Source organism: Podarcis filfolensis (assembly GCF_964270895.1).
Source record: "Podarcis filfolensis genome assembly, chromosome: 8".
NCBI lineage: Eukaryota > Metazoa > Chordata > Lepidosauria > Squamata > Lacertidae > Podarcis > Podarcis filfolensis.
This window is the reverse complement of record NC_139611.1, coordinates 49,617,334-49,633,806: the sequence shown is the minus strand read 5'-3', so window position 1 is coordinate 49,633,806 and position 16,473 is coordinate 49,617,334. Positions and strand designations below refer to the sequence as shown.

The following is a 16,473-nucleotide window of genomic DNA, read 5'->3' as shown; positions in this document are numbered from 1 at the left end:
AATATGGGTTATTGATGTGGACAAAAGAATGTGGACAAAAGAGGGTGGTGGTCCGTCCCCCGCCCCATTCAGCAGTTGCATATGAAAGATCTTGGGTTCTGAGGCCTGACCGTAACTGAGAACCGATAGGTAGAAATTCTTGTGTTATTTGCAAAAGTTTGTTTGCAACTTGTGTACATCCATGGGCTTAGCCAGGATTTATGTTGGGGGGGGGCAGGCTTCATGTTAGGGGGCAAATCCTCAGTTTATTAACCCCTGCCGACGCCCATGTGTTCATCCTCAGATGAACTCAATCCCATTTTACACAGGGACAAAGCGCAAAAAAAAGTATGAATTTTTCCAAATGTATGAAGCTATGGATGTCATTAACACTGGAATACAGATCTCTACATTCCAAATCTACCTGTTAAATGAACTCAAATTGATATGTACACACAGTGCTTTTTCTGGGGGGACACAGGGGTACGCATACCCCTAAATGTTTTATGAATCTTTGTACTTTTGTCCATTTACTGTATTTATTTTTCCCAATTTGAACTATAAAATTCTGTTTTCTTCCAAGTCAAAATGAGTACCCCACAACATGTGAATTAACTTCAAAACAGGTTTGGACATTGAATAAGAATAGGAAGAAAATCTAAAAAAGGCTTATATTAAAGAAGGAGGAATACCGTTAGCAGTTGGATTAAATATTCATTAATGTCAGTGTTTAACCTTTAAAAATTCAAAATAATGATTTTATATCTATAGTAAATAAATCTTTGATTCTCTAAAATATGCTGTCTCTCAACCTTCTTTGGAAATCTGATTGTAATTCAACAGAGGCACACATACTTGATATAAAAGAGATACTACCAGTATAATGGGGCCAGTTACATGCTCAGACTTTGCAGTGCTTTGAATCAGGGTATTTTGTTATTCAGAGGGGGTTGCACTTCAGAGTTTGTCTCATTATACTGTACACAGCTTGAGTTTTGTATACATCATATCACTATCACTACTGATGACTACATTTGGGGGTAAAACAGCAAGAATGTGTAAGCCACTGGACTAGAGAACAAGGAAATGCATTACTAATTCCAGTTCTTCGATAAGCACACTACTGTATTAAATGGGAAGTGGCAGTAAAATGTAATAGCTTTATTTACTCTTGTGAAAAAACTTGGACACAAGCAGTTATAAGCTTTCATTTATTTAATCACACAGCTATTTTAAAAACTAATATTACAAGCACCATGTTTATTATAATTTTAATACCATATCAATAAGAATTTTGAAAAGTTGCCTGAAAAGTTAAAGATAAGTAAAACTTTCATTTGCTTAAACAATCAAGCACTTTGATATTACATCTAACTTCAGTTATTTGCTAAAGAAGTTCACCTACTCATTGTCCAGGAAGTACATACAGACTCTGGTCAACAGGTCACATCAGCTAGCAGGCTACAGCCTGCTAAGATGTCATATTGTAATCTGACCAACTAAATTGTAAGAGGTTTATAGGAATACATTCCATGTTGTTTTATTTTGCTGAAGAGAAATAAGTAATCCACTCCTTTGTCTAAAAATGCCATTAGCTTGCAAGGGTTTGTGATAGTGCACTTTTTCTCTCATTAATTCTAAAATAGTTCCTGGCTTTTTGGGTGATGCAAGTAAGTAATGGTGAGGGGGGAACATCTGCCAGCCCTACAATAGAAGAAAACAAAATTAGAATCAGTTCTAAGTTTTGCATATGGTTCCATATTGCCTTGAAAGTACAGCTGTCCAAAGAACAAAACAGTTTGGTGGGACCTGTCTTTTAAGGGTCACATAAGCCTTTTCTTTTAAACACAGCTCTTCACTTGGTTTATGCACTTGCCTTTTATTCTAGATCACTATAATAGTCTATAATCCTCTGTATGTTACACTAGACCAGGACTGGAGAACTGATGACCCTTAATTAGCCATGCTTACTACAACTCTCATAATTTGCCTTACTTACTAGACGTCATGGGGATTGATCCAATAATTCCCTACCCCACACTAGGGGACCTTTAGTCAAGTTCAGCCCCTAATGTCTCCTGCTAGCATAGTTTGATACATTTCAGTTTCTCACTCCCCTGTGCAAGTCAAGCAATAGGAACTGAAGTACGAACATTCAGCTGCAGTGCTAAAGGGCTCTGAAGATGTTATGGAATCATTTGCCTGCATCTTAACTTATGTTGGAATGTTGGCACAGCCAATATTCCTCAACTCAATTTTTTGGCATTTAAATACAGTAGAACCTATACTTACGACTGCCTCTACTTGGGCCCGATCCAAGTTGCGACCATGGCAAACCCGGAAGTAAATACCGGGTTTGCTGCGATTCGTGCATGCACAAAAGCGGCTGCCACACACAACAGCGCTTCTACCAGCGACCCGGATTGACTTATGGCCAGACCTCTGGAATTGATTACGTCGTAAGTAGAGGTTCCACTGTACTGACAAGTGAAACAGAGTACATTTTGCCAGTTGTCTGATTATCAGCTGTCATTTAAAGCCTAAACCAGTTTTAAAACATTGAAAGATTAAAAATAAGTTTGGCAGTGGTGGTACTGAAACTCAGGAATTACTGCTTCTATGGAATCCTTATGCACCAGATAAGCATACAAAACATAATACTGTGAGTGTGCATTCTCAGACACTGGAACACTTACCGGCAGGTGCTAGGGATTTCAGTGACTCTAAAAGATGAGGACTAGAAAACTTGACCATACATCTAAACGGGTCTTTATTGTTCAAGATACCATTTTCTTGTTCATTTCTGAACGTAGTCTCAAGCTGTAAGTCAAATCAATAAATGGGTTTATAAAAAAGCGCTCTTTGTAGCTTATAATAAGCCGATAATTATTTTTACAGTTCAAAGTGCTAAAACTACACTTTGTTTTCAGCCAACAGATTATTACACTCAGGATCCACTCAGAATTCAACAGTTATCCTTTCCTGCACCTCATTTTAAAAGAGCTTTATGCATTTTCTTTAAGAAATCGACAAACAGGAACAGCAACTTTTTCAGATTTTACAATCTGATTTTTCAAAGTACTTATGTTTTCTTAAGTATTTGTGTGTATACACACACACAGAGCCAATCAGTGAAGACTGAGCTCAACATATGGAGAACTATATCACTCTGGTGGAATTCTACCTGTCTTGTACCACGAAACAAGCGTTACTTGGGCCTTCTGTCACAAAGACATTAAATAAAACAGGTTCAATAGATGTGCATTTAAAAAAAACCAGAGTGCCCCCCTGTGGCAAATAGGCAACAATGCCTAAAACAGCCTCATTCACAGTTTTAAAGAACCCAAAACACCTGCAGCAATTTTGATTGCATTTTTATCACTGCACTAAGCTACATATTCTAATTTACTGTCTCAGTATTGCTACAGTATTGGCTCAATTAAAAAGCATAAGAATTACTTCAGTCTCAGTACACTACCCTCTGGGGTTGTTGTGAATTGAGAAAAGTACTTTAACATTTCAAGACCATGATGTATCAATTACAACATCAAAGGAATATCACCATTCTGTATACAGGGTAATGATCTGCATGCACGGCTGGAAATCCTGTGTGCATGTAAAATAGTTCATTTAAGAAAAGTAAGCCATTTAAGCCCAAGGTTTTAGACTGTATTTCAAGCAGTCTATACAGTATTAGAATGGACTCATGCAACACGGAGGAACAAATCAATACTCTTTCAGTTAGTACAATGAAATCTGCACGCTAACAGTTGGCCTATATTACAAAAATTGCAGGGCTGCTGCAGAAATAGAAAACTTAGTCAATTATATGAATTTTAGGCCACAAACAACTCTAACTGAACATAGGAACTTACTTCTGAGTAAACAAATGGGATTGAAGTAGTAATAGAATAAACAGAATAAAAACTGAACTTGTTTGTGCATCTTACACAGGGGAGCACCTCCCCTGAGATGGTGCCTACCATATAGTTTCATGTATTTCTTTTAAATCTGATTAATGGCACCTTTTTCAGTTGATCAAATAGTCTTATATAATTAATCTAAGTAGTTAACTGACACTTCAGCCCTAAGTATTGCTTTGTGCAAAAATAAATTCTATAGAATACATATACATAATAAATGTATATTTGTGCATTAAATTTATATAATATGCATTAAATATAATTTTACCTTGTATTGTGCAAACTCCAGTTTTGGCTGAGGACCATCACCAAAGGCTTCCTCATTAACTCTTTCAATTCTTTCCTTTTTAAGTTTATCTTCCTTTACTATATTTGGATCCACTGAAAGTACAGAACCATATAAAATCTCATGTAAAATGTTATCCTTTTCAAAGTAGCATTCAGAACTGAACAGAATTCCAAAGATGTAAAGGTCATGATGCAACAGAGTAAGACATACACACGCAGTTCACTCTTGGGTGCTTGAAGTACTCTATGAATTGTGCTGCAGTGCCCCCCCCATTCATTTACTCTATAACAAACATACTAAAAGTGAACAGATCAACACCAGAGAAAGCTATGAACTTCCAGCTGTGAGTTTAATGCATGCAAGATAAATATTAGCCACTATTTGAAGTTTCTGAATATTTATTTAAATATTTTAGAAGATTGATAAACCTCTCCAACTAGTGCACAACTTGCTGAACCACTTCCTGTGCACACACAGGGGATATGGGCACCCAAAACCGATAGTCATGTTGTAAACATGGGCCTTCTTACAATGGCCAGACTTCTTAATATTTAAATAAACTGTTTTGCTATATAGAGTTTTAAACCAAGATATTATGGGTACCTCTTTGCAGAATGCAATTTCGTTCTTGTAGAGGTTGTGGGTGATGTGTTTGGAATTTCTGGAGGAGGGGGTCCATGGAGAGATAGAATAGTGATAGAACATTGTTAGTGTATTTTTGCCTCTAATGAGTGATTGTATGAAACTGCATAGCATTCAATGCTTGTCCTACTTAGAGAAGACCCACTGAAGTGAATGGGCATGACTAAATTAGGTCCATCAATTTCAATGGGTCTACTCCAAGTAGGACTTTGTATACAACCAATATTCCAAGTTCATTGACTTAAGACCCAGTTTGCATGCCATGAGAAACTGTTAACTATATATTATGCTTAATGACTCCATCAGGGCTGTTTTGCTCCTCCTTCTAGTTTATGAAGAAACAAACCAAATCACTGGCTTAGCATCACAAAACTGCAATCTGATTTATATTAAAAATGCTGACTTCTTGTTGTGGTTTGTTTAGAGGAAAACAAACCACAACCTCTGCTTTGAACATTAGACTAAACCAAGTATTTTTCCTTCTTGCCAGTGCTCAGTGAAGGACCCTTGGCTCAATTCTCTCTTCACTAACCATGAAATGTAGCCAAGAACAAACCTTGGCTACAGCTCATGGTTAGTGAACAGAGATCTTAACCACAAGCCGCAGTTCAGACAGCACATCAAGCCAAACCTTGGCTCAGCACAATAGCAAAAAGGACAGGGGAGGAGCAAAGTGACTTAGCAAGGTTCAGCTTAGCATGTAATGCAAAGCAGTTCAATGGCATATTTGGAGATTAAGTGATAACAGACAGAAATGATAAAAACTCAATAATGGCTCTAAAAGCAGGAGGGAAACTAATTCTGGCCCTTATTATCTCTTCCTGATTGTGAGACTGTACAGCTCTGTAGTACTATAAGCAATCTCTTTGAAGGAGAAAATTTCCTTACCTCCTGGGAATTTTAGAACCAGGCCTAAGATTTAAAAAACCCCCCAAGATTTGACTTAGAATAGTATACTTAAATAACTCACCTGGCTACATCGCTTAAGTAAAATATCTTTAAGCGAGTCTAAACAACGGCTTCGGAGGTCCATTTCATGGATGTCATTGTAACTGGCAGCTATCAGCAGGGCCTTTAATTAAAAATGAAGGTGCTAGTTTAGTTGAAGTTGAAAGAGTTGTTCCATTATTTCTGTTTTAGAATTGGAATTTGATATTGAATTTCAGAGTATATACCTCTGTAGGATATCATGCAGCTGAGCAGTAATTTCCAGTTGCTTGTTCATTCACTCTTACTAAATCTAAGTTTAGAAATTACCTTGAAGATGACAGAAAAACAAATCTTTACCAGACATAATGTATTTACCTGCAAAAGTAACGGTTTGCAGTTCTTATTTCTAGAGCTGGATATGAACACATAAGGAGTCTGTGAAATGTAAGCTACATAGGATGGCTTGTATTGGTTGGGCTTTGTATACTGTGTTCCCCATGCAATGCGAATCCAAATTGCATTGTCTTCAAACTCTTTAAAGCTGATAGTTACCTGAAGTAAAGATAAAGGAAAAATATATATTGCAGTCTAGCTGGCAGAAGTGGGCACTCAAATTACTGAGAACCCTATATTTAAAGGCCAAGAAGTATAGACATCCTGGTTTCTTATATGTGTGTTACAAGAGGCAGCAAACAAATCATGAACTATTTTAACACAATGGTTTCTACAATGTATACAAAGAAGTTATGAGATATGAAGCACACCTAATTACCTTCCAATATGATACTAAATACTGCATTTTTAAAAAAACAAAAACAAACCCAAGGATCACTGCTAAATTGGATAGATGGTAGACATTTCTCCATTTAGTTCCAAATTACTATAAATTTACATTATTTTTATACAACAGGATAACAAAACATTTAAGAGAACCCAAAATATTAGCATTGTTTATGCTCACATTTTTCAAAGCTGACTGAAGACTTCTTTTAAATTTCTTTTTAAAATCTGCCAAGTCAAAAATGTCATATTCATCACCTGCCAATAAAATAAAACATTTTAAAATAAGCTTCATTCCAAACATAACTTGCATTATTTTAGTTCAATCATGCAAAATACCAAATTATTTATTTATTATTAATAATTTAAAAATCCTGCTCTTTAGTTTAAAAACTTTTCTGAGACGGTCTCATATCCCTGCCCTCAGGAATGCAATCAAAAATATGAAATACAAAACGAAAAAGGGTTGGGAGAGAAATAAAATTTAGTCACTGTTTCTCAGTTCTTATAACGATCACCTGGAATTACAGGAATTCAAGGAGAGAAGGGGCCAAAGTTTCTGATCTTCCAGCAGAGTTTATGGAAAGATCCTGCAGTACCTTCTCCTATAGGATGGAATGGCTGCTGTAGACAATAGTTCTGGAAAGGGCATAATAAAGTTGCTCTTTCCTCAAAGCAAGTCTAGAGCTGGTGTAATGAAAACTAATCTGCCACCCTGGCTGGCATGAGTTGGTGAGGCTTAGGATATGGTGGTGGATCCATACATACACACATCCCAGTTAGATTGCTCTGTTCATTTCCTGGGGGAAATGTTTTATTATGGAAGGAAGAAGTATATCTTGGCCTTTAAGTAGCATTAAGAAAAACCCAACCCTTTGAGCTCTGCTAAACAGTCAAAGGTCTGCAAGAAAAACAGCAAAATTTTAGAGGTTTCCAGCAAGTTTTATAAGATAGCTGACATAATCCACTTTAAAGTGAGGATAAGCAAAATAAGACTATAACAGATAACTGGGCACTTCACTTATTTATATAATGCTTTTGATAATTATAAACACTTACCACCTTCTTTTGTCATTTGATAAACAGTCCAAAGCTTTTTGTCCCTGTATGTGTAGTTGTCTGAGGAAAAATATTTGACAATAAACAGCATTGCTTATTAACACAAGAATCCATAATTGTTATAAGCTAGCAACTCCTCCCTACACAATACAGGAATTTCATATTTCATTTTGCTGAGTAGTCAACAGTTTTGCTCTTTGTTACAGAAAGGATGGCTAAGTTCTGTATGCTTGGGAACCCATATCTATTACACATTCTGGAGATTAGAACAATCCAACCCAACCCTTTTCATGGATGATCAGTTTCCATATAATAAAACTGGTTCCACCCAACAATTAAGAGCTTCACAGAAATAGGACATGTGTTTTCAAATGGTAAGATATAAACAGATTTCCAAATAGTGCAGATACATACTATTCTCATTGGCCACATTTGCAGATAACTCTAAGTCATACATTTTGGCTTACTAAACAATACTGTACACAGATACTCCCACTTTCCTCATCCCTTCATGCAGCCAAAATTTACTTCCCTAACAAGTATAATTGTCAGCAAATTTTAATATCATTCTGATTATATTTGCATAGGGCCATTTGTGCCCAAAATTTATTCAGGAGCCAAATCCAACCTGCAAGTGACTAGTTGAGTTATTTCTTCTTATTGTTATTTCTACTATAAAGCAGCTTACAATAAATGTGAATACAATAAAGATCAAATATTTACCCAAACATTTATTCCAAATTATGAGAGGAGGAGAAATTATGGTTCCTTAACTTGACATTGGATAGATTCTTTCAACCTCCATTTACTTTTCAAAAATTGAAGCAAACTAGAAATCAATGCATGATCTGGGGTACTGTAGTTACATTTTAACATTTCACAATGTAAACTATAAATAGCTGCAATGTAAATGTTTACCAAATACTACTGATTTCAGATCACAATGGAATTCAAACCTTCAGATTCTGACAAATATTCAAGCTTGTATTTAGTGAGTTATGCAAATACTATTTAATAGTACTGTAATCTTATAAACACTTGTGGCAGTAAGCCAAATTAAACAGTGACACTTGTAAATAAACAGAGGATTAAGTTGAAAAGAGCATCCTATTTCCTTATCTGGCTCTAAATGTAATTCAAGCTATGTATACTGCAAAGACCCCTTCATGGATCACTGCCTTGCCGTGGCGAAGGGGCTTGCATAACTCAGAGAAGCTATGAACTATGCCAAGCAGGGCACCCAAGATGAACAGGTCATAGTGGAGAATTTTGACCAAACGTGATCCACCTGGAGGAGGAACCGGCAAGCCACTCCAGTATCCCTGCCAAGAAAACTCTATGGACAAAGACAACAGGCATATAAAAGTTATGACGCTGGAACATGAGCCCCTCAGGTCGGAAGGTGTCCAACATGCTACTGGGGAAGAGCGGAGGACAAGTACAAGTAGATCCAGAGCTGATGAAGCGGCTGGGCCAAAGCCGAAAGGACGCTCAGTTGCGGATATGCATGGAAGCGAAAGGAAAGTCCAATGCTGTAAAGAAAAATATTGCATAGGAACCTGGAATGTAAGAACCATGAACCTGGGTAAGTTGGATGTGGTCAAAAATGAGATGGCAAGAATAAATATTGACATCCTGGGCATCAGTGAACTAAAATGGACGGGAATGGGCGAATTCAGTTCGGATGACTATCATATCTACTACTGTGGGCAAGAAACCCGTAAAAGAAATGGAGTGGCCCTCATAGTCAACAAAAGAGTGGCGAAAGCTGTACTGGGATGCAATCTCAAAAATGATAGAATGATCTCGATACGAATCCAAGGCAGACCTTTTAACATCACAGTAATCCAAGTTTATGCACCAACTACTGGTGCTGAAGAAACTGAAATTGACCAATTCTATGAAGACTTACAACACCTTATAGAAGTGACACCAAAGAAGGATGTTCTTCTCATTATAGGGGATTGGAATGCTAAAGTAGGGAATCAAGAGATAAAAGGAACAACTGGCAAGTTTGGCCTTGGAGATCAAAACGAAGCAGGGCAAAGGCTAATAGAGTTCTGTCAAGAGAACAAGCTGGCCATCACAAACACGCTTTTCCAACAACACAAGAGACGACTCTACACATGGACATCACCAGATGGGCAACATCGAAATCAGATTGATTATATTCTCTGCAGCCAAAGATGGAGAAGCTCTATACAGTCAGCAAAAACAAGACCTGGAGCTGACTGTGGCTCAGATCATCAGCTTCTTATAGCAAAATTCAAGCTTAAACTGAAGAAAGTAGGAAAAACCTCTGGGCCGGTAAGATACAATCTAAACCAAATCCCTTATGAATACACAGTGGAAGTGAGGAACAGGTTTAAGGATTTAGATTTGCTGGACAGAGTGCCTGAAGAACTATGGGCGGAGGCTCGCAACATTATACAGGAGGCAGCAACTAAAACCATCCCAATGAAAAAGAAATGCAAGAAAGCAAAGTGGCTGTCCAACGAGGCCTTACAAGTAGCGGGGGAGAGAAGGCAAGCAAAATGCAAGGGAGATAGTGAAAGATACAGGAAATTGAATGCAGATTTCCAAAGAATAGCAAGGAGAGACAAGAAGGCCTTCTTAAACGAGCAATGCAAAGAAATAGAGGAAAACAACAGAATGGGAAGAACCAGAGATCTGTTCAAGAAAATCGGAAATATGAAAGGAACATTTTGTACAAAGATTACCATAATAAAGGACAAAAGTGGTAAGGACCTAACAGAAGCAGAAGACATCAAGAAGAGGTGGCAAGAATACACAGAGGAATTATACCAGAAAGATATGGATGTCTCGTACACCCCAGGTAGTGTGGTTGCTGACCTTGAGCCCAGACATCCTGGAGAGTGAAGTCAAATGGGCCTTAGAAAGCACTGCAAATAACAAGGCCAGTGGAAGTGATGGTATTCCAGCTGAACTATTTAAAATTTTAAAAGATGATGCTGTTAAGGTGCTACACTCAATATGCCAGCAAGTTTGGAAAACTCAGCAGTGGCCAGAGGATTGGAGAAGATCAGTCTACATCCCAATCCCAAAGAAGGGCAGTGCCAAAGAATGCTCCAACTACTGCACAATTGCACTCATTTCACACGCTAGCAAGGTTATGCTTAAAATTCTACAAGGAAGGCTCAAGCAGTATGTGAACCGAGAACTCCCAGAAGTGCAAGCTGGATTTCGAAGAGGCAGAGGAACCAGAGACCAAATTGCAAACATGCGCTGGATTATGGAGAAAGCTAGAGAGTTCCAGAAAGACATCTACTTCTGCTTCATTGACTATGCAAAAGCCTTTGACTGTGTCGACCACAGCAAACTATGGCAAGTTCTTAAAGAAATGGGAGTGCCTGATCACCTCATCTGTCTCCTAAGAAATCTCTATGTGGGACAAGAAGCTACAGTTAGAACTGGATATGGAACAACTGATTGGTTCAAAATTGGGAAAGGAGTACGACAAGGCTGTATATTGTCTCCCTGCTTATTTAACTTATATGCAGAATTTATCATGCGAAAGGCTAGGCTGGATGAATCCGAAGCCGGAATTAAGATAGCCGGAAGAAATATCAATAACCTCAGATATGCAGATGACACAACCTTGATGGCAGAAAGTGAGGAGGAATTAGAGAACCTTTTATTGAGGGTGAAAGAGGAGAGCGCAAAATATGGTCTGAAGCTCAACATCAAAAAAACGAAGATCATGGCCACTGGGCCCATCACCTCCTGGCAAATAGAAGGGGAAGAAATGGAGGCAGTAAGAGATTTTACTTTCTTGGGCTCCATGATCACTGCAGATGGTGACAGCAGTCACAAAATTAAAAGACGCCTGCTCCTTGGGAGAAAGGCGATGGCAAACCTAGACAACATCTTAAAAAGCAGAGACATCACCTTGCCAACAAAGGTCCGTATAGTAAAAGCTATGGTTTTCCCAGTAGTGATGTATGGAAGTGAGAGCTGGACCATAAAGAAGGCTGATCGCCGAAGAATTGATGCTTTTGAATTATGGTGCTGGAGGAGACTCTTGAGAGTCCCATGGACTGCAAGAAGATCAAACGTATCCATTCTTAAGGAAATCAGCCCTGAGTGCTCACTGGAAGGACAGATCGTGAAGCTGAGGCTCCAATACTTTGGCCACCTCATGAGAAGAGAAGACTCCCTGGAAAAGACCCTGATGTTGGGAAAGATGGAGGGCACAAGGAGAAGGGGACGACAGAGGATGAGATGGTTGGATGGTGTTCTTGAAGCTACCAGCATGAGTTTGATCAAACTGCGGGAGGCAGTGGAAGACAGAAGTGCCTGGCGTGCTCTGGTCCATGGGGTCACGAAGAGTCGGACACGACTAAACGACTAAACAACAACAACAACATACTGCAAAGAAATGAAATCTTAGTCTAGTAGAAACTTCTTTGGTTTGGGAATGTTCATTGGGGAATACGATTACAGTACTGGCTAAACACAATTACTGGGTTGGAGAGGACTCTTGCCTTCTGAAAATGGTACATGGATAGCTGGGCCTAGTATCACTGTGTAATGAAAACAATACCATCAAATTAAGAGGGAAGGGGAGTCATCAACTACCTTGTATTACCTAAAAGTTAAATTATTTATTTTTTCGACAAGACAAATATTTATCTAATCAAAAGGAAGTGCTGAGTGCTTAACCAAAATCTAACTGGTTTATACCAAAACAGAAACTAATCACAACAACAACAAAATATAAGAAAACACTTCACTTACAAATTATGTCTAGATCTGCTGCATGCTGGATAGTTGCATGGTTTTCCTTCAAGACAATAAGAACAACTAATCAAAAAAGTTAGACGATATTATATAGGCCCAAATTGCATACAATGGCAAGCCACAGTTTTTTCCAAATGTACTGGTGCACCAGCCCCCTCCCCTCCATATTATGTTAGGAGAAAACAAAGTAGAACAGTGACCTTGTATTACTTGCGAACCAGCATTAGTGGTTTGTTTTCTCTAAGCAGGTAAGCAAATGTGTGAGGATTCGTTCCCACATAAAACCAAGTCTATGCCCTGATTTGTTTTCTCCAAGCATGGAGGAGGGGGTGGATGTGAAAGAGCTGTGTGCACCAGCATGCTACTCATTCACAGTAAATCATGGTTCATGGCTTACTCTTATGTCCAGATCTGGTTAAAAACGGCATTTGTATTAAAATAATATTGTTTCATTATTAAGCTCGGAAACTGTAAAATCTATTAGTTATTCATTAGTTGCTTCGTTGACAAGAAACTGGGGGCACTCCGTCATAGATGAACAAGGGCTACAACAGTCATGGATTTTGTTGAAATTCTGCAGAATCATTATACAAATCAAAATATATCTACAGCCAAAGTATCCCTGAGCCTCACCGCAATTGCTCCAAGGTCACATTTCCCATACAACATGTACAATTTGTAACAGACTGTCAGCGGGAGGGGTTTGTGGCCCTGTCCCCAGGGTTCCAGTTACACAGTGCTCAGATTTCTGGATTAGGTGCTAAAAGGAGCTCCATCACATTGCCCTGCTATACTCCAGCACTGGAGCAAGAAGATACAGTATGCTCCAGTTCTCAGAACTGGAACAAGAAGATATGCACCCCAAAGGCCAAAGCCAGTGCTATTTTCTACATCAGGCTTCCTCAAACTCGGCCCTTCAGATGTTTTGAGACTACAATTCCCATCATCCCTGTCCACTGGTCCTGCTAGCTAGGGATCATGGGAGTTATAGGCCAAAAAAACAACTGTAGGGCTGAGTTTGAGGAAGCCTGTTCTACATCATTGCACATGCAAGGAATAATAGTGACAGAAAAAAGATGGGGTATAAATGTAAGAATAATGTGCCCCCCCAAATGTGCATTCAAAATTCTCTCACTGCAAAGACCACTACTTTTCACACATGCTCCCATGTGCTCACATCACTGCCTCATCCTCTTATTTGGGTGAAGACATCACCAAAGGCCTGGTGGGTCCCTTATTAAAGGCACTTGAGAAAGATTTCAGTATTAAGAGACCAACTCCTATTAAAAGTAATTTTAAAACACAGACCACCAAAAGTACAGTCATAGTACGGTACTATGTTTCCCAGTAAGCATGTGTTTTATTTTATGCAGAAAAAACACTGACATCTGTACAAATTTCACAATGATCCTTCCAATACTGTTCTCACCTCACATAGCCGAACTACTTCTTGGGACACATTTTCCTTTAGCTGATGGATGTTTAAAGACTGAAGCTGAGTTTCAGACAGAAACCCCCATGTGGCCAGCATTTTCCCCATTTCGGAACGTGGGATTCGCAGCACAGTTCTTCTAATGTATTCAGCTACTCTCTCATCCATAATGAAGACCCTTCAAAATAAAATAGAGATTAAATATTCAGATACATTACACCAGGCATCCCCAACCTTCGGCCCTCCAGATGTTTTGGACTACAATTCCCATCATCCCTGACCACTGGTCCTGTTAGCCAGGGGTCATGGGAGTTGTAGGCCAAAACATCTGGAGGTTGGGGATGCCTGCATTACACACTGAAGATAGAAAGCATGCAGCAGTTGTGAAAAAGGTAAATCCAATACAGTATTAAGAATTAGTAGGAAAGGGATTGAAAATAAATGGCAAAAATTGAAATGCTACTATAAGTATTTGCTGCAGCCACATCTGGAATCCTGTTACAAGTCTGTCTTCATCTTAAAATGGTATCACGAAGCTTCAAAAACCCCAGCCACAACCCTAAAATAATTACAGGTTTGAAACACCTTCCAATCAAGAGATGAGCTAAAGTTTTAGAAGCTTAGGAGTTTTGAAAATATAATTAAGAGGGTAGGATAGTAATATTTACAAAATTATGTTGGCAAAAGTATAGGTGAGAAACCTCTCAGTGGTATAGCTACATATTCCCAAAATTCAGGATAATCACAACAAATTTAGATCTTCATCACTTGAGATTTTAAGGTCTAGTCATACTATAAAGTAGAACCTACTGTGAATCAATCATCCTATCCACAACAAGTAGATATTAAATACTTATTTTCTCCCGTGTTTTGGCTACATCAGCCTGCTTCAGAAGCCAGTACAGGACACACTATTCCAACAGGGGTAATCAGTGTGGTACCTTCCAGATCCTATTGGACTCCATCTCTCGTCAACCCTAGTCAGCACCACCAATAGTCAGGGATGATGCAAGCTGTAGTTCAATTACATGTACATTCTATTTTTATCTTGCCATTCCTCCAAATACATGTTCCCCTCATTTTATCCTCACAACCTCTGTGAGGTAGACCAGGCTGAGAAAGGAAAGTGACTGGTGCATGGTTACTCTCCGTGAGCTCGGTGGATGAATGAGGATGTGAATCTGGGACTATCAGATACCTGCTTTTAGTCTGGCACTGTAAGTGCCACTTTATACTGGCTTTTACTCTTGTGAGAGCAGTGCAACATAAGCGTACACTGGACCCTACTTTCTTCTGAGAGTTGTTGGAAGATATATTTTTGTAAGAGGGTATTTTGTTTTTACAATCAAGTTGTCTATAAATGTTATTGAATATAAAAATGCTTGAAGTATGCAAAATAACAGAGCGTCTCCGAGCATCTTGGTGGCAAAAGCCCATGGGGTCCTAGGCACACACATGGGGTCTGTGTCCCTTTGGGGAATAGAAGACATGGCGGAGAATGTCATGCTTTAAGAAATATGGTTTATTCACCTATTTATACCTTCAGTCTGAATGAAGGAAGTCCAGATTTTACACCATAGTCATTCCAAAAGGTAGCAGTATAAGTAGCTTGCAGCCAGCACACTCCAAATGATGGATCTCAGCTCTTTTATCCTTCTTCACCTAGCTCCCACCCAGCTGTTACCCTGGCAACCTCCCAAATCCCCAGTCTCAGTTCACACCTGCGGGCAAGAGGGAAGTTTCGTTGTCTTGTTAAGCGCCTCTATTGTACCCTTGCTCCACCAGGTTGGTTTGCATAAGCCAGCCCAGGAATTCCTTGTCTAGCACAGCTGTGAAGTTGGTGTCTTAATCCACATCCCATTTAATCAAACTCCTAATACTTATTTATTCCTAGAGTTTAGGGGCGGGATCCCCCCAGATCTATAACAATTTGGAAAATATCCTCATCAATGAGCAGCAGCATTCTCCCACACTCCAACCCACTCACTGACATTACTTTGGGGACTACGGGGCGGGGCTCCTATGCCCTTTATCCCTGCTGGCTGGGGCTGATGGGAGTTGCCGTCTCAAACACCAGGAGAGCACGACATCGGGCTCCCCAGGCCCAAAGGCCGTGACTCGGGTTCAAACCCTCTCGGCCACGAAGCTCTCACTGGCTGAGACTTCCTCTCCCGGCCCTATCCTACCTCACAGGGTTGTCGCCAAGACGAAATGGGGATCCCACTATGTTAACGGCCGTCCTGAGCTCCTCGGAGGAAGAGCCGGATAAAAATAAGCTGACTGATTTACAACGTACCGTTTCCCCGGCTCGCTTTCTTCTGAGGGAAAAGGGCAGCCCCTGTTACCTCAGCGGCGCTCCCCCACCCTCAAGTCGAACTTACTCGGCCCCGTCCTTCCCATCTCCGGCGTTCAGCCGCCGCCTCTTTGCCATCTTCTTTTTCGGCTTACGAGCCCCTCACGACTGGCGCGGCCCGCCGCGGCCGCCAAACCGTCCCCTCAGCTTTGAACCAGCCAATCAGCTGCCGCCTTCTCGTCCGCCAAAGCCAATCACCGCTCTAGCGGTGCCACGCGCCGCGTTGGCGGCTGCGCAGAGCTCGAACCGCGATAGTCAACAGAAGTCCCCTAGCGTTCCTCGTCTCCTGTTCCGATTGCGGCAGCGTTAGTATAGTGTGCAATCA

General features: G+C 39.7%; 1 protein-coding gene across 2 annotated transcripts; it reads right to left on the bottom strand.

The window, feature by feature from the left end:
* Positions 1 to 1,176: 1,176 nt before the first annotated feature.
* Positions 1,177 to 16,473, bottom strand: CENPN (centromere protein N). Of its 2 annotated transcripts, none has more exons than XM_083629832.1 (11): positions 16,092 to 16,473; positions 13,793 to 13,973; positions 12,361 to 12,406; positions 7,603 to 7,662; positions 6,725 to 6,801; positions 6,139 to 6,315; positions 5,804 to 5,905; positions 4,795 to 4,852; positions 4,171 to 4,283; positions 2,676 to 2,799; positions 1,177 to 1,683 (listed from the first exon to the last, which is right to left on the bottom strand). In XM_083629832.1, exons 2-11 carry the CDS (start codon positions 13,961 to 13,963, stop codon positions 1,571 to 1,573), a joined length of 1,041 nt encoding a protein of 346 aa, XP_083485958.1. In that variant the 5' UTR covers positions 13,964 to 13,973; positions 16,092 to 16,473; the 3' UTR covers positions 1,177 to 1,570. The 2 variants fall into 2 exon arrangements, with proteins under 2 accessions (XP_083485958.1, XP_083485957.1); XM_083629831.1 differs by having other exon boundaries at positions 16,177 to 16,336.

What these genes read in the sequence shown, in the direction of transcription:
- CENPN (XM_083629831.1), bottom strand. Translation starts at nt 16,226, where the DNA reads ATGGCAAAGAGGCGGCGGCTGAACGCCGGAGATGGGAAGGACGGGGCC. An exon ending in AGCAGATCTAGACATAATTT is followed by an intron (nt 7,663 to 12,360) that starts GTAAGTGAAGTG and finishes ATTTTTCCTCAG; the next exon opens with ACAACTACACATACAGGGAC. An exon ending in GAAATCCCTAGCACCTGCCG is followed by an intron (nt 1,684 to 2,675) that starts GTAAGTGTTCCA and finishes CTTCTATTGTAG; the next exon opens with GGCTGGCAGATGTTCCCCCC.